This window comes from Narcine bancroftii, chromosome 14, assembly GCF_036971445.1.
Source record: "Narcine bancroftii isolate sNarBan1 chromosome 14, sNarBan1.hap1, whole genome shotgun sequence".
Classification (NCBI taxonomy): Eukaryota; Metazoa; Chordata; class Chondrichthyes; order Torpediniformes; family Narcinidae; genus Narcine; species Narcine bancroftii.
Genome location: NC_091482.1, coordinates 1,601,292 through 1,628,202, shown reverse-complemented (window position 1 = coordinate 1,628,202; position 26,911 = coordinate 1,601,292). Strand labels below are relative to the sequence as shown.

General features: G+C 48.4%; 2 protein-coding genes across 4 annotated transcripts in view; one reads left to right on the top strand and one right to left on the bottom strand.

Moving 5' to 3' along the window:
- The window catches only part of pigs (phosphatidylinositol glycan anchor biosynthesis, class S), a 22,428-nt gene extending 1,864 nt beyond the window's left edge, over positions 1-20,564 (top strand). Inside the window, exons 3-11 of one of the 3 annotated variants that reach the window (XM_069911548.1) lie at positions 877-991; positions 1,315-1,404; positions 2,520-2,846; positions 6,211-6,353; positions 7,589-7,703; positions 10,454-10,599; positions 15,378-15,478; positions 15,927-16,137; positions 18,437-20,564. In XM_069911548.1, coding sequence (XP_069767649.1) covers positions 877-991; positions 1,315-1,404; positions 2,520-2,846; positions 6,211-6,353; positions 7,589-7,703; positions 10,454-10,599; positions 15,378-15,478; positions 15,927-16,137; positions 18,437-18,682 — 1,494 coding nt within the window. In that variant the 3' untranslated portion in view covers positions 18,683-20,564. Of the gene's footprint in view, positions 1-876; positions 992-1,314; positions 1,405-2,519; positions 2,847-6,210; positions 6,354-7,588; positions 7,704-10,453; positions 10,600-15,377; positions 15,479-15,926; positions 16,138-16,525; positions 17,081-18,436 lie in introns of those variants that run through there. The other 2 variants (XM_069911550.1, XM_069911551.1) reach the window with 2 other exon arrangements.
- On the bottom strand, positions 17,002-26,911 carry LOC138749779 (forkhead box protein N1-like). The gene is made up of 3 exons (XM_069911627.1): positions 26,887-26,911; positions 26,349-26,798; positions 17,002-24,030 (listed from the first exon to the last, which is right to left on the bottom strand). Exons 1-3 carry the CDS (start codon positions 26,909-26,911, stop codon positions 23,732-23,734), a joined length of 774 nt encoding a protein of 257 aa, XP_069767728.1. The 3' UTR covers positions 17,002-23,731.

The window sequence follows — 26,911 nt, the reverse complement described above, 5'->3', positions numbered from 1 at the left end:
TACCGTCGGGAATAAGGTACAGGAGCCTGAAGACGAGCCCCCAGTGGCAAAAGGACAGCTTCTTCCCCTCCACCAACAGATTTCTGAATGATCAATGATCCACAGACACTGCCTCACTTTGACTTTTCACGCACTATTTTTATCTATTTTGTTAGGTGGTTTATAGAAATGTTTGCCCTGTGATGCTGCCACCAAACAACAAATTTTGTGACCTGTTCATAACAATAAATTCTGATGCTGAGCTTGTGCTGACCTTCATTGGCGCAGAGCAAGAGGTCCATGGTAAGAGTAGGAATGAGATGGAGAATTAAAGGGACAGGTGACTGGCTCAGGGTCACCACTGTGCCCTAAACAAAGATGTTGCGTGAAAGAGTTACCCTGTCTGCATTTGATTTCTCTAACAGAGACAATCTCCTTGAGCACTAGACTGGAGCAAGTTCCAGTGATTCTGCTTCACTTGGAAAAAACTGTGTGGCAGGAGGGTGATCCATGACGATATGATGCTGAGGTGCAGCTTGCTGTGGCAAGATTCTCCACATTAGAAGGAGATTACTGCCCTTCCAGCAGGCTTTCAAGGGAATTGGGTCTTGGATTTTACAAGGGGTTAGATACGGTAGCTCTTAAAAATGTTTGTCCCCCCTCTCTAAATTGAGATTATTGGTTTAAGGTGAGAGGGGATCTGAGGGGAATTTCACCCAGAGAATAGTTAGTGGCCAGATGTGCAGTCTGGAGAGGAGGTGGAGGCAGGGACAGCATTTGAGGAACATGGAGACAAATCCTTACAGATCACAAATGTGGATAATGGGGTGGTGCAATGGTGGCAGAAACTGGTGGGTTCTGTGTTTTACAACCTGACTGATGTGATCTTCTCTGCAGCTTGACATGACTGTGCCTGTGGAGGTGGTCTTTGCAAGAGGCACGCTGACAGCAGAGCTACAGAAGAAGCTGCTGCCACAGACCCAGTTCAGCCAGAAGCAGAATCTACTCGATGGTGAGTGAGCAGCCACAGGATGCGACCAGATCTGAGGTCTGGGTGCACGCTTGGGTCTCTGTGTGCACCCTTCCATGACTCCTCTCCTCCCACCCCAAGGTAGTTCCCATTCCCCACTTCCCCTGCTCCCCTGCCCCCCCCCCCCAACAACTGACCTCGGGCATCTGCTTCTGGCTGGAAGCCAGGAACACGTTCAGCCACAGGCCTCCCTCCACGTGGGCACTGAATCTGAGGTGTGTGTACTCAGTGGGAGGATTTGGGTTACATGTCTGCAAATTCTAGTTCCTTTTTCAGGTTTATTCATTGTTCTGTCTGCCTTGCAGGTAAAACAGGTTTCAAGTACCGGTATGAGAAGACGTACAGATCTGTTACTGGGTTAGAACAAGATGCCATAATGAGCAGAAATGTAGAAGGTACAGTTTCTTAGCCTCAGGTGTATTTGATGCCGATGTCAGTGAGAGCCGGTGATAGACTCGAAATGGAAAGGGAAGCGATGTTCCTGCTCCGCTATTCCTCATGCTGGGGCTGAATTTTAAAAAATTTCAGTGTAGACATACAGCACGGAAACAGGCCCTTCCGGCCCCTGATCCTGTACCACCCATTTACACCCAAAGTACATTTTGAACGGCGGGAGGAAACTGGAACCCCCAGGGAAACCCACACAGACATGGGGAGAATAAACAGACAGCGTGGATTGGAAGACCAGTTCCGACCGCTGGCGCTGTTACAGAGTTACACTAATCGTGTCGTCCAGATTCCAGAAAGCTGGGCCCTAAGCTCTGATCTCTGAGCTTCTCATAATTAGAGCCTGGGAATGATATGTTTATGCCCACTTTCTATCAGTTTTTCATTGTCTGCATGTTGTCTCCAGTTCCACGAGCTCTAACTTTGTTAGCCATCCCCAGTTTGGGACCTTTTTTAAAAATAATTTAGATATACAGCAAGGTAATTGGCCTTTTCAGCCCAGTCTAACTGCTAGAAACCATAGAAGCCCTTGCTGCTCAAATGCATGCAATTGACATACAACCCTGGTATGTTTTTAAAGGGTGGGAGAAAACCTGAGGAAATCCATGCAGACACTGAGAATAAAAAGATGATGCTGGAGAAACTCGGCAGGTCAAACGGTAAACTTTATATAGCAAAAATAAAGATGCAGAATCAACATTTCAGGCCTGAGCCCTTCATCGCGGTATGACCAAAATGTAGTCTGAACAAAATGGTGGGGGAAAGGGGCAGGGGGATGTCCACAGTCCAACAGGCAGAGGTAATAGGTGGCTAAGGGAGGGAGGGCGCAGCAGCAAACGGGGAGGGGGATGGCTCTGTGAATGGAGAGGGAATGGGGTGGAGAGCTGGAGGGAAGGAAACAGGGATGGGGAAGGGAGGGAGAATGGGGCCAGCAGGAACTGGAGAAGTCGATGTTAATTCATCTGGTTTTGGTGGGATTTGAACTCGTGGTCCAAATTTAGTTTTAGTAAGGTGACCACTAATAAGTTGGTAGCCACTTTAATGGCCTCTCTTGTATTTGCAGGGGCATTTGTCACATTGTCCCAGGTTTACGAGAGCTCAGCAGGTTCTGTGATGATATATGTGATGCCTGCTGATTCCCAGCTTCTGCCGGAGGGGGTCACAGTTTACATTGGGAAGTACAGGGCCAGCTTCCTGCGTTCGCCTGTGACTGGGTCACACAGTGTGGAGGATGTGCTCCAGGACATTGATGATGGTGTCGAGGAGATTCTGCAGACCATGTCCTTCACCGATGAGATGATGCTGGCAGCATTGTCCAGCCGTGTTCCCTCGGGAACCTTCGGTACTGACAGCTTCACAGCAAGTATGACAGCCTTCAAGTCCAGTCTAGGTGAGAACAACGTGTTTCTTTCTGCCGTTTACTGTTTGGATTTCTTCCCCAACTGCATGGAGTGTGTGGACTGTTACACCGACAGGCAGTTGTGGTAGGCAGGCATAATTTTAACCAAGTCCATAGGAGAGCTAACCATGTTATCAGGAGAATTTTTGACTACATCCTGCCCAATTTTTGGAACTACTGAAGAATGGGTTGTAAAGCTGATCTGATCTCACGAGTAGACAGATGAGGTGGGAGCACCTATATAGTGAAATGGAGCAAGAGCAACAATCTGAGTCTCAATGTGGACAAGACGAAGGAGAGGATCATGGACTTCAGGGGGACCAGGAACGGAACAGCCACCCTCCACTACACATTCACAGCTTGAGTAGAGAGAGTGGAGGCACCAAGTTCCTTGGAGTTCACTTAACTAGTGACCTATCGTGAATGCACAACATCTCCTCACTTGTCAGGCACAACAGCAACTGCACTTCCTAGAAGACTGAAGTAGGCAAGGCATTATGTCAACCTTCTACAGGAGCTCTATAGAGCGCGTTCTGGCCAGCTACATCATGGTGTGGGTATGGCTGCTGCTAAGAAATGGATTGAAGGTCCATCCACAGGACCATCAGAGTGGCAGAGAGGATCACTAGAGTCTCCTTCCCCCAACCCCTCCTCTCCTTCCACCTCCCATCGATTATTGTCTGAAGAGGGTGTGCAAGATCATTGAGGACCCTGCATACAGCATCTTTCAGCTGCTCCCGTCGGCGGAGAGACACAGGAGGATCAGAGCCAGCACCACCAGGCTGAGGAGCAGCTTCTTCCCACGGGCAGTGAGAATGCTGAATGACCAAAGGAACTGTTCACACTGACCCTCCAAGACTCTCATTTGTGCAAAACATTATACTTTCCTGCATATGTATTATTTGTCTGTGTGTGTGTTATGTCTTGTGTGTCTGTGTATTTTACCCCGAGGACCAGGAGGTCTGTTTGGTTGGGTTGTACAATCAGATGACAATAAACTTGACTTGTGTATAGAACAAGCTGCCAACTGAGGTGGTGAATGTGGGCTCAATTTTAACATTTAAGAAAAATTTGGATAGGTACATGGATGGGAAAGGTAGGAGGGCTAAGGACTGGGGGCACGTCAGTGGGACCAGACAGAATAATAGTTTGGCACAGACTAGAAGGGCCAGTTTTCTGTGCTGTGATGTTCTATAGTTTCTAAGTAGCAGTTAAACTGGGCCCCATTACTATAGTTGATCCTCTCAGCTTCTCTGAGACACCATGTCCCAAGCACTGGTTACCCTGCACTTGGAGTACTGTGGATTAGATTCACCAGCATGTTACCTGGAATATGGAGGGATGTAGATACAGGGAGAGATTGGATAGACTGGGCTTAATGTAGGGGTGGAAGGGTGACCTGATAGAGGTTCATATAATTTAGATCATAGAACTCGACAGCACGCGCTACAGGCCCTTCGGCCCACAGCGCTGGGCTGACCTGATGACCTACTCTAACAACTGCTTAGAATTTTCCCACTGCATATCCTTCCATTTTTCTCAGTTCCATGTATGTATCTAATTGTCTCTTTAAAGATCCTAATGTTCTGTGTCCACTGCCATTGCTGGCAGCCCATTCCAAGCACCCACCCCTCTCTGTGTGAAAACCTGCCTCTTACACCCCCCCCCCCCCACCGCCGTACCTACTCCTAAGCACCTTAAAACGCTGCCCCCTTGTGTTGGCCATTTCAGCTCTGGTTAAAAGCCTCTGGCCATCCACACTATCTTGTCCCTCTATCAGGTCACACCTCACCCTTTGTCGCTCCAGGGAGAAAAGCCCAAGTTCACTCAACCTCTCCTTATAAAGGTATACTCTCCAATTTAGGCAACATCCTGTAAATCTTCTCTGCACTGCCTTTATTGCATCTTCACTGTAGTGAGGTGACCAGAACTGAACACAATATTCCAAGTGCTCTAATCAAGATTACCTCAAAGTTTTTGAACTCAATCCCACAGTTAATGAAGGCCAACACACCGTACGCGCCTTATCTACACTAGCAACCTGCATTATGAGGGGCATTGATAGGATAGAGCATTAGAATCATTTTCCTGGGGTAGGGAGTCTCAGTCTACAAGCACTGATTAAGGTGAGGGGTAAATATTTAAAGAGGATCTGAGAAGATCCTGGTGAATATCTGGAATGAGCTGCCAGAGGAGGTGGTGGAGAAGGAAATGATTGCAGTATTTGAGACAATTAGACAGAGACACCTCCATTCAACCCACGTCTCTACACCTTTCCTGAGGGATACTGGCATTGTGCAGGCAAATGAGATTGGCACAGATAATCACCATAGGTGGAATGGGTTCTGCTGTATGAGTCTGACTAGGGGTAACTGGGTAATAGTTGGAGCAGAAACCCCAGTGGATATAAGTAAAACATGAAGCTCTACAGATGCCGTGGTTGAAGTAAAAACACGACGCTGGGGAATTTCAGCAGGTCAAACAGTCCTTTATAGAGCAAAGAGAACAATACAGAACCAACGTTTCTGGCCCTTCATCAAGGGACGAGCAAAATTTAGACAGGCTCCCAAACAAAATGGTTTGGAGAAACCAAGACCACCAGTAAATCGGAGGAGCAACACCTAATCTTCCGTCGAGGTTCTCTCCATTTGGACGGCATTAACATTGACCTCCGGTTCCTGTTGGCCCACTCCCTGTTCTCTCTCTCTTTACCCATCCTTCTCTCTCCTTTTCTCTGGCTTTTCACCCCTTCCTTCTCCATTCAGAGCCATCCCCGATCCCATTTGCTGCTCTGTCTCCCCTCCCTTATGCTGCCTGTGGGACTGTGCACTCCTTTCCCCACCCCCCCCCACAGTTTTGTCAGATGCCTGCCAATATTTTTCTCGTACCCGATGAAGGGCTCAAGCCCGAAACGATGGTTATGTATCTTTATAAAGAATGCTGTGTGTCCTGGTGAGTTTCCCCAGCAATGTGTTTTTACCCCAGTGGATGTGACCCCACCCTAGTCCATGAAAGCAGGAACAGTTTCAGCTTCCATACCCCAGCCCACTCTTTCCCATTCTAATGTTAGCTGTGGGAATTAGATTCTGTACAAGACCATGGGAGGATGGGACTGCTATCATTGGTTGGTCCTTACTGAAGGTGGTGATGCATCGCCACCTGCTGGCTCTTTGCCATGTACTCTCTGTCCACGCTGGCAAGTGAACTAGTATGTAAACAACATTAATAATTACTGTTTAAATGCACGCTGTAGTCAGGTGCAGCGAGTGCCCTGAGGAAGGAAGGGCTTTGTTTTGTCTAAGAGTGGTTTTAGAGTGCACTATCTGAATTTTTGCCTCTCTTCCATATTTGTTAGGATACGAAATCACCTTCAGTCTGTTGAATCCTGATCCCAAGTCCCATGAAGTTTGCTGGAATATCGAAGATGCTGTGAATAATTATGTGCAACCCTTCCTCGACAAGCTGGCATTTGTGGCCAACTTCTCTGTAGACTCTCAGGTGGGACTTAGACGGGAAGACCTTTACCGCTGCAAGAAGCTGTGCAGTACCACGTCCGTGTGGTGGGAGGATAGGGCTGTGGTAGATCAGCATGAAGGATGTACTTTAATTGGTGTCGTGCTTTCGAGCCCAGAGTGGTCCCAAAGCCATTTGCAACCAATGAAGCAGTTGTTGGAAGAACAGATGTAGCATAAAGCAGAAAGTTTGATCAGTCAGTGGAACAAACATGTTTGGAGGATACATAATGCCAGGGAGAGCTGTCTTGGAGATGAAGCATGGTACCTTTCACATTCGGAGAGATGTCACACAGTACATCCACTCCACAGCACTGCCCTGCCAGCAGTTCTCTCACACTGCTGCCTCTCTGGTGTTTTACCCCACCGCTCCCAGCAGTGTTAACCCTGCAATATTGAGATGCTCCCTCAATTCTGGATCCCTCTGATGGCGCCAGCTCTTCCGCACTGAGGTCCTCCCAGTGTTATCTGTAGGTGACGCTTCCCAGCTTTTAATATTTATCAATCTCAAACCTGTCACCTTCCAAGAGAAGTCAGCCTCGATATTCTGAATTGGATCTTATTCATCCAAATAAATCAAACTTTGTTCATTGCAGCTGTAAAGAGCTTTAATTTTCCGTTGATAAACATTTTCATAGCTTCGCACTTCATAAAAAAAAGCATATTGTAAATGATAAAGATACCACAAACATAAACAAATTAAAATAAATGATTAATAATGATAATTCAAAGAAAGGTTTCTTGTGAACTTACATCTCTTCCATGGTCATTCCACGAATGAGAAGAGAACTTCGGTCCGCTCGGATATTACAACATATGACGTAACGCTACAAAAACAATTGATGCTTCAAGAAAAAGTCATAAAACCACCATAAATCATGAACACAAGGTTTTAACCTCTATATTACCCCCTCCAACAGGACTGCCCCTCCCATGCTGAGAGATGTTGGGTGAGACAAGAACAAAAGGACGTGGGTTAAGGGTGAAATAAGAAATGTTTAAATGTTTAGGGGGAATATGACGGGGAATTTTTTCACTCAGAGCAGTGAGAGTGTGGTACGAGCTGTCAAAGAAAAATATGGTCAAGCACCTGGATGGGAGGTTAATGGAAGGCTATGGTCTGGGTGCAGGTCGATGGGACTAAACAGAATAAATAGTTTGTCATGGGCTTGATGGGCCCGTTTCTGTGCTCCAGTCACTGACGTGGGTCTCCCTTTGCAGATACTGTATTATGCGGTTCTTGGAGTAACACCACGCTTCGACAGGACTTCATCAAGCTTCTCGTTGACTGAGGACAGCTTGCCCCATGTTATCAATCCAGTTGAAGCCAAGCTTGGTAGGAACATTCGTCTGCCCTCTGAATAGTGTGTCAGAACATCAGTATCGTAATTTGGTTTTCAGATATTGATAAGAATGTGTTTTCTACAGGGGAGCTGGAAGTGTATTCAGCAGTGGCTTCAGGGGGCAATTAGTTGGCGCATGAGATTGGACTTGTGCAGAAATACAGAAACCTCTACTTACTCTTGTTCTTTCTAACCTTCCCCTTCCCATTGCCCTCTCCTTCCACCTCTCCAATACTCTATCACCTCTTAGTCCCTCCCCAGCTTTCTCCACCCCTCAATACTTTGCTATGTAGTCTCATAGAGTCCTGACCCAAAATGTTGGCAGATTCTTTCTCCCCACAGATGCTGCCAGACCTGCTGAGTCCCATCAGCTAGTCAAATGTTGCTGGACTATCACTTTTACCTGAGTGATACGAAGCTGGGCCCAGACATGGGGAACAATGGTTAATAAACACTCCCAATGATTCTTATACAGGGAATCTCCATAAGGTTTGGGACAAAGACCCTTTTTTCCTTTATTTGCCCCTGTGCCCCACAGTTTAAATTTGTAATCAGACAATTCACCTGTGATATAAGTCCACATTCCAGATTTTATTCACAGTTATTTTGCTTTGACCATGTTGAAATTACAGCACTTTTTATACAGAGTCCCCTCATTTCAGGGCACCATAATGTTTGGGACATTTGGCTTCACAGGTATTTGTGAGACTCACGTATGTTTAATTGCTTCATTGGTGCAGATGCAAGAGATCTGGACTTGATTCGAAGCTTTTGATCATCTTTGGAGTCAGTAGTCACCATTTTTCACCAAGAGGACCAGAGTTGTACCAATGAAAGTCAAAGAAGCCATTATGAGGCTGAAAAAATAGTTTGCCAAAACTATTTAAAAGAATAAAATGGTAAGAGTTGTTGCCCAAACCTGAGGAAGACCAAAATCAACAGTCTGAAACATCATTAGGAAGGAAGGGTGTACTGGTGAGCTCAGTAATCGCAAAGGGACTGGTGTTCCAAGGAAGACCTGCACTGCTCATGACAAGATTTAGAACCATAGAACATTACAGCACAGAAACAGGCCCTTCTAGTCTGTGCCAAACCATTTTTTTTTTGCCTAGTCCCACTAACCTGCACCCAGTCCATAGCCCTCCATACCCCTTCCATCCATGGACCTGTCCAAATTCTTTTTAAATGTTAAAATTGAGCCCACATTCACCACTTCAGCTGGTATCTCATTCTACACCCCCACCACTCTCTGTGTGAAGAAGTTCCTTCTCACCTTCCCCTAAGCTTTTCCCCTTTCACTTTTAATTTGTGACCTCTGGTTTGTATCTCACCCCCCCTCAGTGGGGGGGAAAAAAACCTCTCTACATTTACTCTGTCTATTCCCCTAATAATTTTAAATCCCTTGATCAAATCTCCCCTCATTCTTCTACTCTCCAGGGAATAAAGTCCTAACCTGTTTAACCTTTCCCTGTAACCCAGTTCCTGAAGTCTAGGCAACATCCTAGTAATTCTCATCATAATGAAGAAAAATCCCCAGACGTATGTCTGACAGATCAGAAACGCTCTTCAGGAGGCTGGGGGGGGAGGAATCCACTGGGAGGGGGTGGGGTGGGGATGGTGGGGGGGCTGGCGAGTGGGTATATGGGTTGGGAGAGTCGGGTTGGGGAGGGATGGGAGCAGAATGCATTATTTTTATTTTTTATTATTGATATTACTCAGAAGACAGAAAATGCAAGAGGCTATACTGCCAGATACAAACCATAGTTCGCCATAGACACAGGATGGCCAGATTAGTTTGTCAAAACTATTTAAAAGACCTGCAAAATTCTGGAAAAAGGTCTGTGGACAGATGAGATGAAGACTAACCTGTATCAGAGTGATGGCAAGAGCAAAGTGTGGAGGCATAAAGGAACTGCCCAAGACCCGAAGCGTGCCAACTTTGCCATGGTTTTTATCTGGCAGTGTAGCCTCTGTATTTCTGTTCATGGACAGTGGTCATTGGCACATCCCCCCCACCTGCCTCCTGAAGAGCGTTTCTGATCTGTCAGACATACGTCTGGGGATTTTTCTTCATTGTGATGAGAATTCTTGTCTTCAGCAGTGCAGGTCTTCCTTGGAAATACCAGTCCCTTTACGGTTACTGAGCTCACCAGTACACCCTTCCTTTTTAATGATGTGCCAGACTGTTGATTTTGGTTATCCTTAGGTTTGGGCAATTTCTCTTACCATTTTACTCTTGTTTTTCAGCCTTGTAATAGCTTCTTTGTCTTTCATTGGTACAACTCTGGTCCTCTTGGTGAAAAATGGCGACTATTGACTCCAAAGATGATCAAAAGCTTTGAATCAAATCCAGGTCTCTTATACCTGCACCAGTGAAGCAATTAAACAAACCTGAGTTTCACAAGCACCTGTGGAGCCAAATGTCCCAAACATTATGGTGCCCTGAAATGAGGGGACTCTTTATAAAAAGTGCTGTAATTTCTACATGGTCAAACCAAAATGTGTACAAATAACCGTGAATAAAATCTGGAATGTGGACTTTAATGACAGGTGAATTGTTTGATTACAAATTTAAAACAATGGAGCACAGGGGGCAAATAAAGAAAAAAGTGTCTTTGTCCCAAACGTTTTGGAGGGCCCTGTACCTGGGGTGAACACTCCTTTAAGAGAATTACATGAGGCAGGGAGGAGCTGTGAAATGGACATCAAGCTTGAATTAATCCTTCTCTCTGATTGTTCCCAGGGTCTAATGTTGCTTCATCCTATCCAGTTTTGAATTTCCTGCTGTATGTTCCCGAATACTCTCACTCTCCTTTGTACATCCACGACAGCAGTGGCTCTCTTGTTGAATCAAACGCTTTCCACAGTTCCCGCTGGGGAGGAATCATGGTAAGAATTGAGAAATAACTCCTTTCAAGAACTCTATCTTAGAACCCAGAGGGAGGCCATTTGGCTTATGCCCATGCTAGCTCTCAGAGGAATAGTTCCATCAGTCCCACTCTCTTGGGCTCCAGTGTGAATTTAATGAGCCAACTTGGTCTCAAGGTATTTAAAATGCCCAGATGGAAAGGGGCCTGGGGGACCTCGTGCAGGAGCCTAAAGGTGAACTTACAAGTTAAGTCGGGGGTGAAGAAGGTGAATGCGATGCTGACGGTTATTTCATGAGGAATAGAATATAGGAGCAGGGATGTGATGTTGAGGCTGCATGAGGCCCTGGGGAGACCTCAGGTGGAGAATTGTGAGCAGTTTTAGGCTCCTCGTTTAAGAAAGGGTGTGTGGATGCTGGAGAGGGTTCAGAAGAGGTTCACAAGGATGATTCCAGGAATGAAAGGGTTATCAAACGAAGAGCATTTAACGGCTCTTGGCCTGAACTCATTGGAATTTAGGAGAATAAAGGGGGATTTCTGTGTGTTTTACAACCTCAGTATCTGCAGACTTTCGTGTTTCCTCTAACTGCCCCCCTCTCTCTCTTCCCATTTTTCACTGTCTCCTTTCACAGAGCCAAAATTGTGCTCTTATCCACACTTCTTGTCTGTACTCCTCATGCTCCCATCTCCCATTCTTCCCTTTCACCATCTTTTTCACTAAGTCCCCTTGCCTGCTTTTCGATCACACCTTCAGGAAGGCCATTTGGCTCATTGCCCGAAATGTCAGTATATTTTTACTCCAATCACTGTGTCTACAGACTTTTGTGTTTTACTTCAGACATTGTCCTGAGCCTTCAGGTGGACTGACTGATTAGTCCAGTCATGCCGTTCAAAATCCCACCATGAGGATTGAGGGCCTTGATTCTCTAGGCTTCCTCTTTCCAATCTTTCCTGGAGGTCTGGGAGTTATTTTTCCCTTCCGACCTTCCACCCCCTCCCATTCTGTCCTCCCATCCACAGTGAGTTTTCCCATCTCTTCCTATCACCGAGGGGAGCTTTGCACAGAGCGGGAATGCTTTCCCCCGTCACCTGCACAGCCTCTTGTGTGTGAGTGGGGTGTTGACCAACCACTGCACCAGAGGACCTAGCCCCCAAGTATTGAGTGTCCACTTTGGGTTGGGCCCCCTCTGCAGCTATTGCCAAAGATGTTGGTCAGTGTTCCTAATGAGAACGTAGAGGAAAGCATTGGTTGCAGGACCCCCACCGACTCGCCAGTGATGACCTTGAAGCAGCATCTGTGGCATCATTGGTTGTTGATTGTCCTACCAATGGTGTCCACAGTAACAGAGCTCCCTCTGCTGCCCTCATGCTGAGGTGTGGAGCTGTGAGCATCAAAGCTGAAAATAGCACAGGATTTAAGTTCCTGTTTCCTCCAAGAGGACTCGTGTGGGCAAGATCCAGAAATCCAAGGCGGTTACTGCTCCCACATAACCAGCAGAGAGGAGAATTGCAGTAGCTGTATTTATTCCCTGCTGCATGATTCCAAGGTGTTCTGGAATTCTCCCCTTCCACTTCCCTCACTGAGTGGCGAAGGACCAAATGCGTCGAGGGGCACTCATTCTCATTCGACCTGCCTGTGAGTGCTTGTCTCCCTGCACTTCCATCCTGAGCTGCCTCTTGAACCCTTTCTTGCTCATGGTGTTGGGCTTGGAATGCATTGTTCTATTTAACTTCGCTGCTCTGTTTCCGTGCTCATCGCCATACGTCCAGCTGTATGGCCTGCTGACTCCTCAGGTCACTCACCAATAAGTGAGCTCTTATTTTGAACACTGAAACCTGGAGGAGCTCACCAGCTTCACAGAGCCCACAGGAGGTAAAGATATTAAGGTACCTGGCGAAGGGCTTGGGCCTGAAACATCGGTTATTTATCTTTACGTCCTATGGACACTGCGAGATGGGCTGAGTTCCTCCAGCATTTGTGTTTTTACTATAATCACAGCGCCTGCAGACTTTCATGTTTCACCTCTAATTTGTACAAACCAGAGTAAATCTTTAGTCGCTCGATATCTGGCAGGCGGTGGTGGGGGGAGGGGAGCTTGACAGAAAGCCATTGATTCCAGTCTATTCCACACATCATGTGATCCCTTGACTTTGGAGAAATGCAAACAGGGCTTGGTTGAGCGATCGGACCACTAATATCACAGTGTACTTTCACAGTCTGTGGCTGTGGAGCTGCATCTCTAGCTCCGAAACCGGCTGGAATAGGGTTAGTGTGTGGAAGAGTGTGAAAGAATGGTTGTGCCTGCAAACAGTTCTGTGAAAAGTGGAGAGGTTGTTTTCAACACGTCAGGATGGCCCTGAATGGTGTGCGCAGGTCACTGCGGAGCTGACGGGTACAGAACAGGCAAAGTGCACATGATGCTCCCACGGACAATGTGTTCATGACCAAATGGACCGTTTCAGTATCGCTTTCAAGGGATACATGAAACGCAGCATTGGGGAATGAAAGAGGTTGTCACGGGGCAGAGAATCACCATGTTCTGTGACAAGCTTGTTTACAGAATTAAATCTGACAATAACACTGGACAACAATTTTTTTCTAAAGCTTTGCTTCCTGAAAAAAATATGGGGATTGTGATAGAGAACTTCAAGCTGAACACAAAGATAATTTCAGATTTGCTGCATCACGTAGAAGATGGAGCAGCAACATTAAATTAACTTTGATTGAATTCACCATGTTTAATCGCATTGTTACGCTGACACATTGCGATAGTTCAACCAACCTAAAAATGTTCTGTCGCTGTTTTTCGTTTGGACTTAACATCTGTGGCCTCTCGTGTCAGTGTCCAACAAGAGTCGGCCAACATTGATGGATTCCAGATAGAGCTTTTCCATGGTCACAATCTGGTGAAACCTTTCACCGGGTCCGTCACTGACTGCACCAGGATCATCAAGGAAGACGTCCAAGTGCGAATGCAGAGAATGAAGTTTCAACAACATGTTGTACCTCGTGGTTTTGGATTCTTGAAGCATCAGTTATATCTAAAAAATGGTTGTGATAGGAACATTTTAAGGTGATTTTCTTGATCAGCAACCCCAAATCCATAAAATGGACAAAATCCATTGTCCAGTGAATGTGCAGAGAGTGGCTGCAGGAAGGTACGTGTATCATGGCAGCAATGTTGCCTGTCGTCTGCATCAGCCATTGTCCAGTGATCTAACCTCACGATGAGGCAGCAGATCATTCAGTCATTGAGCTTCTGCCAGCTCACAGAGAATTCCCAGTCTCTTTCTAATTGTCCCTGTAACCTGTTCTCTTCAGGCAATACTGAGGTTGGACGGGGGTTCCCTGTGGAAGGGGCAGTTCTGAGGGGGGTCCCTGTGGAAGGGGCAGTACTGGGGGGGGTCCCTGTGGAAGGGGCAGTACTGGGGGGGGGTCCCTGTGGAAGGGGCAGTACTGGGGGGGGTCCCTGTGGAAGGGGCAGTACTGAGGGGGGGTCCTTGTGGGGGGCAGTACTGAGGGGGGGGTCCCTGTGGAAGGGGCAGTACTGAGGGGGGGTCCCTGTGGAAGGGGCAGTACTGAGGGGGCGGTCCCTGTGGAAGGGGCAGTACTGAGGGGGGGGTCCCTGTGGAAGGGGCAGTACTGAGGGGGGGGTCCCTGTGGAAGGGGCAGTTCCCTGTGGAAGGGGCAGTACTGAGGGGGGGGTCCCTGTGGAAGGGGCAGTACTGAGGGGGGGGTCCCTGTGGAAGGGGCAGTACTGAGGGGGGGGTCCCTGTGGAAGGGGCAGTACTGAGGGGGGGGGTCCCTGTGGAAGGGGCAGTACTGAGGGGGGGGGGTCCCTGTGGAAGGGGCAGTACTGAGGGGGGGGGGTCCCTGTGGAAGGGGCAGTACTGGAGTGGGTCCCTGTGGAAGGGGCAGTACTGGGGGGTGGGGTGTCCCTGTGGAAGGGGCAGTACTGGGGGGTGGGGTGTCCCTGTGGAAGGGGCAGTACTGGGGGGTGGGGTGTCCCTGTGGAAGGGGCAGTACTGGGGGGTGGGGTGTCCCTCTGGAAGGTGCAGTACTGGGGGGTGGGGTGTCCCTCTGGAAGGTGCAGTATTGAGGGGGGAGTCACACGTTTGGACATTAAATCTTTCTAATGAGATGTTAAACCCAGGCTGTGATTTGGTCCTGCTGCTCCTGCTCTCTTGTTTTGTGCAGATTGGTTGTTGTGCCTCTTGCAGGGATCATGAAGGATGTTAGAAGTACAAGTTGCCCTTATTATTAATGGTGGTTAATGATAAATTATATCATGTAAATATATTTAACCCTCCTTCCCACTCCCCCTCCATCGATACAATCTACTGAAGAGGGCATGCAAAATCTAAAATCTCTTCCACCCCATACACAGCATCTTCCAGCTGCTCCCATTGGGGAAAAGATCCAGGAGGATCAGAGCCAGCACCACCAAGCTGAGGAACAACTTCTTCCCATGGGCAGCGAGACTGGTGAACGACCAAAGGAATCACTCACTCTGACCCTCCGAGACTCTCATATGCACAAAACAATATTTATTTATTTGTGTAGATGAAAACTTGTCCTGCGTATGTATTGTTTGACTGTATGTGTGTTCGGTTTGGGTGTGTGTCTGCGTGTTTTGTTCAGAGGACCGGAGAACCCTGTTTCATCAGGTTGTACTTGTACTATCAGATGATAAGAAACTGGAGTAAATGTACACACCACTGATTGCCCCTGTTACTCAGTGTATTGATCACTGCTCTTTGAGATTTTTCATGACTGTGTTCATTTTGTTTTCTGGGCAGATTTACAATGTGGATCACCAACAGTCGAATGAGACCCTTCTCCCAGTTTCGGTGCAGGTGGACATGGTGCGAGTGATGGAGGTGTTCCTAACTCAGCTGCGGTAAGAACAAAGGAAGGAACCTTCTCCTTACAGCACAGCAATCTGTAGGGACACCCAAAAGTCCATTGTAATGTGTGCAGCTCCTGGAGAAGCAGGACTGTGAAAAAAGAAAGGTGATTGTGTTGCAATATTCAGAATCCATACATGGGTTTTACAGAATCTGACGTTCCCTGGCAGGGAGCCTGGAACCAGGACTCAGTCTCAAAATATGGACTCCACTAGGATGAGATGATTTCTTTCCCCAGAGGCTGGCAACTCTCTGGAATTCACTGCCCAAGAGGCTCAGTTACTGTCAATATTCTGGGCATGGAGTGATATTTAAATATCAAGGAATCTGGGGTCAGTGTGTGTTAGTGACACTGACCCACCCTCCTCCTCGCCACCCCCCCCCCCACCTTGCCACCCCCCCTCCTCTCATCCTCTCTCTCCCTCTTCTCTCCACTACCAGGTTGTTGATGGGCATACAGAAGGTGCAGCCCCCTCCAGAGACATTGATCCAAAGCCCAGGGAACATGGTCGTCACGGATTGGGAGACAGATCGCCTCCTGTGGGTGAGAACAGTAGAGAACATCGCTATGGCCACAAACACATTGACCTCCCTGGCGCAGCTCATGGACGAAATTGGAAACATCGTGATTCATGACAACATCGCCTCCGAGGTGGGTTTGCAATGAGCAGTTGTTGCTCCAGTCTTAGACTTCACCCTATGCTACAGTCCTGGTGGACAGGTGTCCATCTGTTTCTTGACTCGTCCACCCGCGTGCAAGACCATTGTGCTCTGCTTTCTGGGCTGGAGTTGGCTCCTGGAGGGGTACTGGTCCGGCCAGGTTATTCTGGTTACCCAGGTCCCAGAACAAGGAGGAGCACGTGACTGTTCCTGCAATAGGTTGGGGTCAGTGTACTGCAGCTTGTGGTGGTGGGGTTGAGCATTCATGAGGGAAGTGTCTTTCTGGGAAATTGTTATGAGGGCAGCAGTCAATATTTTGGACAAGCCAGTGGCAGTGATGGTAATATGTTGTGGACACTCAACTTCTCCTCACTTGTCAGGAAGGCGCAACAGCGACTGCACTTCCTGAGAAGACTGAAACTGGCAAGGCTACCACCCACCATCATGTCAACCTTCTCCAGGAGCTCCATCAGGAGTGTCGAGGCTGGCTGAATCACAGTGTGGGTATGGTTGCTGCAGAGAAATGGACTGGAGATCCATCCACAGGCCCATAAGAGTGGCAGAGAGGATCACTGGAATCTCCCACCCCACCCCCAAACCCATCGACGTGATCTACTGGGTTTGTTGTCTGAATAGGGCGCGCAAAATCATCAAGGACCCCTTCCACCCCACTCACAGCATCTTCCAGCTGCTCCTGTTGGGGGAGAGATCCAGGAGGATCAGAGCCAGCACCTCCAGGCTGAGGAATAATTTCTTCCCACGGGCAGGGAGAATGGTGAACAACCAAAGGAACTGCTCACACTGACCCTCTGAGAATCACATGTTCAAAGCAATATTTATTGATATATTTGTATAGATATATTTGTCCTGCATATGTATCGTTTTTCCGTTTGTGTGTTATGTCTGGTTGTGTGTCTGCGTGTTTTGCATTGAGGACCAGAGAACACTGTTTTGTCAGGTTGTACTTGTACAATCAGATGACAATAAACTTGTTTGACTAATCAGGCAGTTGGCAATCTGAGATGATCAGCAGAGCTGCAAGATCAGAGCGAGTGAAGAACTGCCGGAAGAACTCAGTGGGTCGAGCAGCATCTTGGTGGGGGGGGTGAATTGTCAATAGTTAGGGTTGAGACCCTGTATCAGGACTGAAAGTGGGGAGGGAAGGTAACTAGTAATAGAGAGGGAGAAGGGGGGAAGCAGGGGCCAGTAGGTAATAGGTGGAGTGAAGAGCGATGATGGGCAGATATAGCCAGGCAGGTTGGGAGACAGAGTCAAGTAGGTTATTGGTGGATGGAGACCAAGACAGGGAACAATATTGGCAGAGATCTGGAATGCCTTGCCTGAATCGGGGAACTGATCTGAGGAACTGTAAAGAGGAAATTGGACAAATACTTTAAACTGGCAGCAGAGTTGGTGTAAGGGTCAGCCCAACGCTGTTGGTGTAAGGGTCAGCCCAACGCTGTTGGTGTAAGGGTCAGCCCAACGCTGTTGGTGTAAGGGTCAGCCCAACGCTGTTGGTGTAAGGGTCAGCCCAACGCTGTTGGTGTAAGGGTCAGCCCAACGCTGTTGGTGTAAGGGTCAGCCCAACGCTGTTGGTGTAAGGGTCAGCCCAACGCTGTTGGTGTAAGGGTCAGCCCAACGCTGTTGGTGTAAGGGTCAGCCCAACGCTGTTGGTGTAAGGGTCAGCCCAACGCTGTTGGTGTAAGGGTCAGCCCAACGCTGTTGGTGTAAGGGTCAGCCCAACGCTGTTGGTGTAAGGGTCAGCCCAACGCTGTTGGTGTAAGGGTCAGCCCAACGCTGTTGGTGTAAGGGTCAGCCCAACGCTGTTGGTGTAAGGGTCAGCCCAACGCTGTTGGTGTAAGGGTCAGCCCAACGCTGTTGGTGTAAGGGTCAGCCCAACGCTGTTGGTGTAAGGGTCAGCCCAACGCTGTTGGTGTAAGGGTCAGCCCAACGCTGTTGGTGTAAGGGTCAGCCCAACGCTGTTCCAGCACCAGCAATCGGGACCGGGGTTCGAATCCCTCGCTGTCTGTATGGAGTTTGTACATTATCCCCGTGTCTGTGTGGGTTTTCCCCAGGGGCTTCAGTATCCTCCCATCGTCCAAAACGTTCCAAGGTCAGTTGGGTGTAATTGGGCAGGACAGGTTCGTTGGCCTTTTACTGTGCTGTATGTCTAAATTTTAAAATCTGGGTGATGCAGAGATAGTGGTAGAGGTGAATTGTCTCATTATGTATCTCTCCTACCCCTCCAGGGTAATTTGCAGCTATTTGTCTTTCTCTCCTTCTCATGACAGGTGTACAGTGCCGTGGCTTGTATTCATCAATCACTTGAGGAGCTGGAGGCCGGGAGGCTGTTACCCGCCTTCCTGGCCAGCAAGGAAGCCATCACCTCGTCTGAGAGAGCCTTCTTCGATCCATCGCTCCTCCACCTCCTGTATTTCCCAGATGATCAGAAGTTTGCCATTTACATCCCCTTGTTCCTCCCGATGTGTGTCCCCATTGTATTGTCCATGCTGAAGATAGGGAAGGACTTCAAGTGAAGACGAGCGGTGGAATGAGCAGGAGGTACAAACTTGTAGCATCTCAATTATGGAAGAACATTGAATGATAGAGCTGAGAGGGGTCTATAAGTGTATGTTTCAATGAAAGTCATTTATTAGGAGGGAACACCCTCTTTTGAATGCAATGGGATTATGCTGGATGAGAGAGCACCTCAGACATTTTTCTCCACACAGATGGGTTGTTGAACTAAAGGAAGTGTCACCACCAAATTAGATCTTGTACAGTCCCCTCTCCCCCAAAACAGCCAAAGATCATGGCTCAACCACAGTCATGTTGGCTACTCAAGGTAGATCAAGGAGAGTGGATCAAAGGTAGCTCCCTCTGACTTCTGTTGCTTTGGATTCTTCTCAACAAGCACTTGTGCTCCTCTCTCTGTAGTGCTGGTGTTGTTAGAGCTGCCACAGTTCCTGGATCGTGCGCCCAGCCCGCAGCAGCCAACTTCATTAAGTATGGTTATATTGGGGACAGAAGTCCACTAACTATCACAACTTATGTCCCTTCTGCCCCATGTAAGCAAAGCCTGGTGAAGACAAGATTTTCACCTTCAGAGCATTCTCTCTTTTGCCCTTGGTTCTTGTGTGTTGATCTCTGTCTCTCACTCTTTTCCCTTCCCTCCCCCCCTCTCTCTCTCTCGTTGGTTCTGTATCTATCTGTCTGACCTGCTGAGTTTCTCCAGCTTTGTGGTTTTACTTTAACCACGGTGTCGAAAGACTCGTGTTTTAATGCAGTCACTGGATGCTTTGCAGTCTGACACTGCTTAGCCAATAAGCTGTCTCTGAATTTTCCAAAAAGTGTACATTTGTCCAGTCTGATCAGGGGTTGTAAAATAACAAAGTCCAGATTGTGTGCTGATGTGGGTTAATTATTTTAACTGGGAGCAGAATGTTAATGACAAGTTGTGCAGTCCTTGTATCCCCCACTCAGGCAGACAGTTCTTTCCCTGGGGCAGTAGTGGGTCTGTGGATCACGGACCCCCTAACTTCAGGTAAGATGTTTGTAGCTAGCCAGGGCAGAAACCACTGCACGCAGTGTGACACTGCAGCACAGACCAGGATCCAGTCTAATCAGCCTCTAATTCAATTTTAGGGGGTTTGGGTGGGTGGGGGTTAGATAGGAAGAAAAGATTGTTCTCCCTCAAATTCCCCATGTCTCTGGACTCCAAGAGATGACTGTCTGTGGGTGGGAGGATGGGGAATGAATGGTGGGGTCCCTTGTGTGGTGTCCAGCAGCTCACACACTCCAGGCACAGGCTGGATGGGATGAGGGAGGTAATCTGGCCATCATTCTCTGTGTCTGTGTAGTTTGTGTGTGTGTAAGAATGTGTGTATCTGTAAGAAAAATCTGTAGGAAAGTGTATCTGAGTGTGAGAGTGCATGTATCTGAGTATTTCTGTGCTTGTGTAAGAGAATGTGTGTGTATCTGAGTATTTCTGTGTGCTTGTGTAAGAGAGTGTGTGTGTATCTGAGTATTTCTGTGTGCTTGTGTAAGAGAGTGTGTGTGTATCTGAGTATTTCTGTGTGCTTGTGTAAGAGTGTGCCTGATTCTGTGTATGTGCACACGCTACATTTCAAACAGCCCCGTGCCACTGTTAGAAGCTTCGTAAACATGTTGTAAGGTCTGTCTGAGAAGATGGTTCCTTTATGTGGAAATTAGTGATCGCAGCTCAAGAACTGGGATAACTGTGTTGGTGCTAATTGGAGAAGAGAACTGGAGACCACATCGGATGTTTCCACTGCTGCTCATCGGTGCCTGAACTAGGTGCCTGCCTACATTTTGCCCAGACCTTGATGAAGGGCCCAAGCCTGAAACGTCAGTTCTGTATTGTTCTCTGTGCTCTATAAAGGACACGGTTTGACCTGCTGAGTTTCTCCAGCATCGTGTTTTGACTTCAACCACGGTGCCTGCAGACTTTCCTGTTTTAAGGTACTCACCCATTCACCCTGACCACTTCTGGTATAATCATCCCCGCATGAGTCCTGCCGGACCCCATAGAATAAGTAGGAGTGAGGGTCTGCTGGAGGTAGCATTGACTGTGAAAGTATACAATCATCAGTACCCCTCTAGTTTTCCATAGCACCAGATCTTCATGGCATCTCCTGCACCCTGAACCCCAAAGTTAATGAGAAGCCGGCACCCAGCTCTTGCTCTGTACCGCAACAAAGTTAACAAGAACTCGGTAGCTGTCCAGACTTATGGAGAATGCAACTACCAGTAGCACTGACTGGCCTTGATATCTCCACCTGCCTTGAGCTCCACTGGAAATCTAGACAAGCTTGGTCAAAGCAACATGGGTTTGGGGCACCTGATAGGTCAAGACATGGAAGGAAGAGAGAACATGACAGCACAGTACAGGCCCTTCAGCCTTCAGTGTTGTGCTGTTCTTTATATTCCTACCAAAATAAAAATAACCCCTCCCTACCTCATAACCCTCTGTTTTTCTTCCATCCATGTGCCCGTTTTAAACACTCCTAATGTTCCAGCCTCCACCACCATCCCTGGCAAGGCATTCCAGGCCCCCCCACCGCTCTCTGTGTAAAAGTTGGTCACATTTTGTCCCTGACACAAACTGACAGGCTTGCAGCATCTCACTGACAAAGCAGCTGTCATGGCAGGTCAGAGACTCCTCAAGAGGCCTGTGAGTGTGCAGGGGATGGTGGTACACGTGTCTAGGCAGTAGAGATGCAGCACAGATGTGGGCTGAAGGGCCTGTTCCTGTGCTGTTCAGTTCTACATGGACAGTGATGCACAGAGTCACAGCTGATGGGCCATCTCACTGACGCCAACACACTGGCTGTCTCAGTGACAGATTCTCACACTTCGACATGCTGTGATGGTGCCTTGCACGCTGACAGGTACACTGTACTCAGCAGGTGAAGGGTGACAGGGAGCACCTTGTCCAGCCTGCTGCTGCCATTGAACAGTTGGTGAGGCTGCACTGTCAATTTGTTCATCTCCAAGCCCTGCTAACCCCTGTGATAACGGGTGCCCTCTCGTTGGATCGGTGTGAGGTGGTCCAATGCTACTGCAGAATCTGCTCCCCCTACTATCCCTGATACCTACCACTCTGTGGAAAAATGCCTCCAGTGTGTGATGCTTCTACTCTGGGGAAAAGATTTTGGCTGTCAGCATTGCTCGCGGTTTTATAAACCTCCATCTGGTCTCCCCTCAGTTTCCTACTCTCCAAAGAAAACAACCAAAGTTCGTCTGACTTCTCCCCATATCCTCTAAACCAGGCAACATTCTGGTAAACCTCTTCTGTCCCCTTTCCGAAGCCTCACGCGACCAGAATTACTGTTTTCCAGCCTGGCCAAAGTTTTCTATCCCTGTAACTGCCCTCCTTCCTCTTGTGCTCGATGCCCAAGATCAGCATAGATGGACATTGCCTGCACAGCAGAAGCCAATAAGTGGCCAGTGCCATCCCAGTGGCTGGCACACATGAACGTGTGATTGCTGTTGAATTATGTGACTGGCTGCGGCAGAGGGAGACCTCAGATGCTTCCCTGCAGGGTGAATGGTTGTGCAACAACCTTGATTTCTTCTGTGTGGAATTTGAAGCTGTAATTTCCTTCTGCAACACAAGCATTGCACACCACGGTTCCCACACCTCGCAGTGAACAAGAAAGAAACGGGCAGATCGAGCAGTGTGTGTGGGGAAGGAACAGTCGACGTTTCAGGTCAAGATGCTGCCCCTGCTGTAGGGGAGAATAGGATGTTGCTGGGTCCTGGAGACCCAGTTCACTACAGAGGGTGTGTCCACAGTATGGAGTTCACCGTCAGCTCTTTCATTCAGAAACACACCCCACAAAGCACAGAAGCAGCAAGGACCGAAAACTGTCAGCACCAATGATTGAGAACCATGGACTGCAGGCACTAGAATCTCGAGCAATCAATATCCTGGTGTCAGGCAGTCTCAGTGGAGAGACGGTCGGGATCCTTTATCGAGACTAAAGTACTAAGAGGTGATATTGTACATCAAGGGGGAAAGAGGTAGTTGAGGAGGGGCCGATTTTGGTCAGAAGGTCCGGGGGAGACCTCGGAGGGGCAATTAGAAAGAAAAGAGAGAAAGTTATAAAAGAGAGTTGGGGTCAGAGTTACCTTAAATAAGAGGCGCCACTGAGGTTGGGGTGTCCACGTGTGGCTCTCGAGTTTATGTTTGACCTCATTCCAGACCATGGATGAGTTTGGGGTTTGTGTGGGAACAGTGAAGGGAATTGAAATGGTTGCCTAGCTCAGACCCACAGGCAGAGCACAGGTGATCGGCAAAGTCATCCAAGGATTGATTGTAATTAAGGTGTTTGTAGTGCGATTGGCTGTGTCCAACCCTGTTCTACCCCATGACTGGATGTACACAAACATTTGGCACTGAGAACCGGAGAAAGCTGTTTCATCAGGTTATTCTTGTGCAATCAGCCCTTGGCTGTGTCTAAACATTAAAGAAGAAACACAGATGCTGGAGGACCTAAGCCAGTCTCACAGCTTCCAGAGGAGGTAAAGATATCACCAACGGTTCGGGCCTGAGGTATGATTAAAAAGCAGCCAGGCGTCTGAAAGGCTGGGGAGAAGCACAGACCAGCAGAGAAAAGGTGTTCATTGGATATGGAGAGGGTGGCAGGAGAGAGGGAGAGTGAGAATTGATTGGGGGAGGGTGGGTTGGCTCTGTGAATGGGGGCAGAGAGAAAGATGGGGAGGGGGGTTTTAACGCCATCTGGGTGGAGGGTGCCCAGATGGTAGACGAGATGTTCCTCCATTTTGCGTGTGGTCTCAGTCTGGCCGTACATTCCTCCAATTTGCAGGCACTTGCCCGCTTTTTGCTTACACCTTGAGGAAGGGTTCAGGCCCGAAACATTGGTAATAGATCTTTACTTCCTGTGGACGCTGTGAGACCTGTGAGTTCCTCTGGCATTTCTATGTTTTTACTACAATCACAGTGTCTGCAGACTTGTGTTTAACTGTGTCTAAGCATTGTCCTGCACTGAAATTAGTGTGTCTTCTGGAGCTACCCACATTTTTGATGGGTTAGTGAGAATTCAGAGCATTGGGTCACATCCCTTCGGATTGTGGATGTCGTGGGGCCAGTCTGTGAGCGTAATTACCTCAGTGCGATGGGAGAGGAGCTGGTGGGGACCACGTGGGAGCAGGGCTGGGTCCCTGATCCAGGGCAGCTCATACACATTTCCAGCTTCTGCCGATGGCTCGGGCTGCTCTCTGAGCTCCAGGGTTGGCTGACTCCAGCATGTACCCAGCGAGAGGCTTTGTGGTGACATGACCAGGGAGACCAGTGGGTCAAGGGTTAAACTGTCATCCTTCAGCACCTCCCACAGGTTCCCTGTAAATGACATCAGAGATTAAATCAGCTAAACAGGAGCTAAAGACACCCACAAAAGTCAATGTTGGAAAAGATTTAAATGACCTTGGACAAAATACTAAAGATGTTAAACACAGGAAGCACTGCCCAGCTCAGTCAACGTCGAGGATTGAACATCAGAATTGAGAAAGCAGCGAAAACAGGAAACACTCAGTAAGTCAGGCAGCATCTGTGCGGAGGAAAACTGTCCTGGTTCAAGCCTGGGCCCTTCCTCTTGTGGAGGGAGGCTGCATAACGCTAAATAATCATGTCACTGGAATGGCCCTTCTCAGTCAAATGTTCCGTCTGATTTCTTTACCCTGAGAGTGGTGAAATTCTGCAATTTGCTGTTACAGGCCGCCGTGAAGGCCAGACTGTTGGGTGTAGTTATCGTACATAGAATACTACTGCACAGTACAGACCCTTCAACCCATTATGTTGTGTCAACTCATATAGACCTACGAAAAAAAATTAAACCCTCCCTACCCTGTAACCCTCTAGTTCTAATGTTCTATCCTCCACCACCATCCCCGGCAAGGCATTCCAGACCCCCACAACTCTCTGTAGGGAAAAAAGCTTACCCCGATGTCTCCCTTAAACTTCCCTCCCTTTCCTATCTATCAGAGATCGATGGGTATCTGTATACTCAGGTGATGGGGAGAAGACAGGGAGTGAGGCTGAGTGGGAGAATGGATCAGCTAATGATGGAATGGCAGGGCAGATGACGAGCTGAATGGCCTGTGTCTTGCAGTCTTTGCAAAGCACAGACAGGATTATGAAGGTCGACTCTTTTCCCATTCATTTGGGGCTTGGATTTAATGACTGCACTTTAACACAGCGGTTCTGAGGATTGTTGCACCATTAGAGGGAAACGAGAGACTGCAGGACACCAGAAAATGGGGAGATCACCTCCTCCATTTTGCGAAGGAGGAGCAGAGGAGTCGACCCATGGGATGTCCCACCAGTGCGGGGCTCTGCAGCTGAAGGACGCAGGCAGTGGACTGTTGGCGACCTGAGGCGAGGAATCTACACGGGTTGTGGATTGCTGGAGACTGCGGTCGCGGGACTCACACTGGGCTGTGGACTGCTGGAGACTGGCTGAAGGGTGCCAGGTTTTGGAACCGCGAAGTGAGAGGGTGCCGAGGGCGGGAGGGGCTCTCTGATTGTGTCGGAGGTTTGGATCTGGAGCTCAGGCTGTGATGGTTTGGTCTGGGATCTGTGTGACTGCAGGAGACTGGAGGTGAATCCATGCTCATTTAGTGACTCTGGAGGAAGGGATGCCGGAAATTTCTGCTGATGGTGAAACTTTGCCTTATGGGCGACTTCACATATTACATCTTCTTCCCGGCCCTGAGCTGATGCGTGTGGCATGGCCTTACAGAGGTGCTTCGATCTGCTCACCTGCCCGAGATGGACTGCTCTCTCTGCCCAGAAATGTGTCTCTGAACCAGGTTGACCTCGTGCTCTCTCTGAAATATTTGCTGCCCTGTCCTTTTGCTCACTGTACCCCAGCTTCAGCCACAGCTTCTTCCCCAGATCTCGAAAATATTTCTGCAGTTTAACCACTAATATAATACATAGCGTGTTATATCATGTCACAAATTAAGATAAATGTAATTCAAATCCATCTATAGTTGTTGATTTAACATTATTACTTAAAAATAATTCTGGATAGAGACTGAATGAGTTAAATTAAACCAACCCTTGGTCACATCCATGTAATGTGATGATGTATTCAGGACAACCTGAATTAAACTCGTATATAATCAATTAATCTAAAAAAGGAAGATTAAAAAAACTCGAAGCTATCTGGTCTGAGAGAGAGAGACATGGGAGCTTTGGTGCCTGAGTCCTGATAATCAGAAGCAGGAGTTCAGCTCCCAGACCAGGGCCCACCACGTCAGCGTGCTGATAAGCTGCTGTCATTGGCTGCCAAGAGAAGCCAGGAACAGCCGTGTGGGCTAGCGGTTAGTGCAACGCTGTTACAGCACCAGGGACCGGGGTTCGAATCCCGCGCTGCGTGGGTTTTCCCCCGGGGGGCTCTGGTTTCATCCCACCCTTTAAAATGTCCTGGGGTTGTAGGTTACTTGGGCATTCACGGGCATTCGGAGTGTGGTTCCAGATTCCAACCTCTGCCATCTCCTGCATCTTCAGGAGACCCTGTGTGTATGCACAACCTCATCAACAGATGCATCAGAGAAGGGCTGTCCTCAGGGTGAACCTCCCAAGCCCTGGTGTCATACAGGTATAACAGCTATCCTTGAACTCAAGCCTCTTTCAGACAATCTGTGCTGGTTTACCTTGAAGTTCCAAGTCCAGGAGACTGGGATTCAGGGCGTCGATGTCTGTGCCAGTATCTGCTTCCTCAAGGATCTCCCATCCATCCTTGGCCACAGTGAGCTGCGAATGTAGCTGGCAGCTGAGGTCAGGAGTGCCGTGGAACGATGGACTGTGACCTGCCTGAGAGGGAGCCGGAATATCCTCAGCCTGGCCTCTGCTTTGCAGAGGCTGATGTAGTTGAGGCAGAGTGTTGGTGTTGATATCCAGGCCAGTGTGGTCCTGGGCTCTGGCCTCACTCACTGGGTGAAACAAGGGATAGGACAACAGGTACTGAGGCTGCAGGTGACCCAGGCACTGGGAGTGAGACATGTCGCGGGCACACAGCGGTGCTTCGAGGTGGCTGACAGGTGACATTAGCACTGGGGACTTGGTTTTCTCAGGCTTCTCTCCAATCAATCTGTCCAGTTGATCTGTCAAAGAACAGTTGAATATAATTAGAACCACAGAACATTACAGCACAGAAACAGGCCCCTCTAATCTCTGCCCATTCCTACTGACCTGCACCTAGTCCATAGCTCTTCAT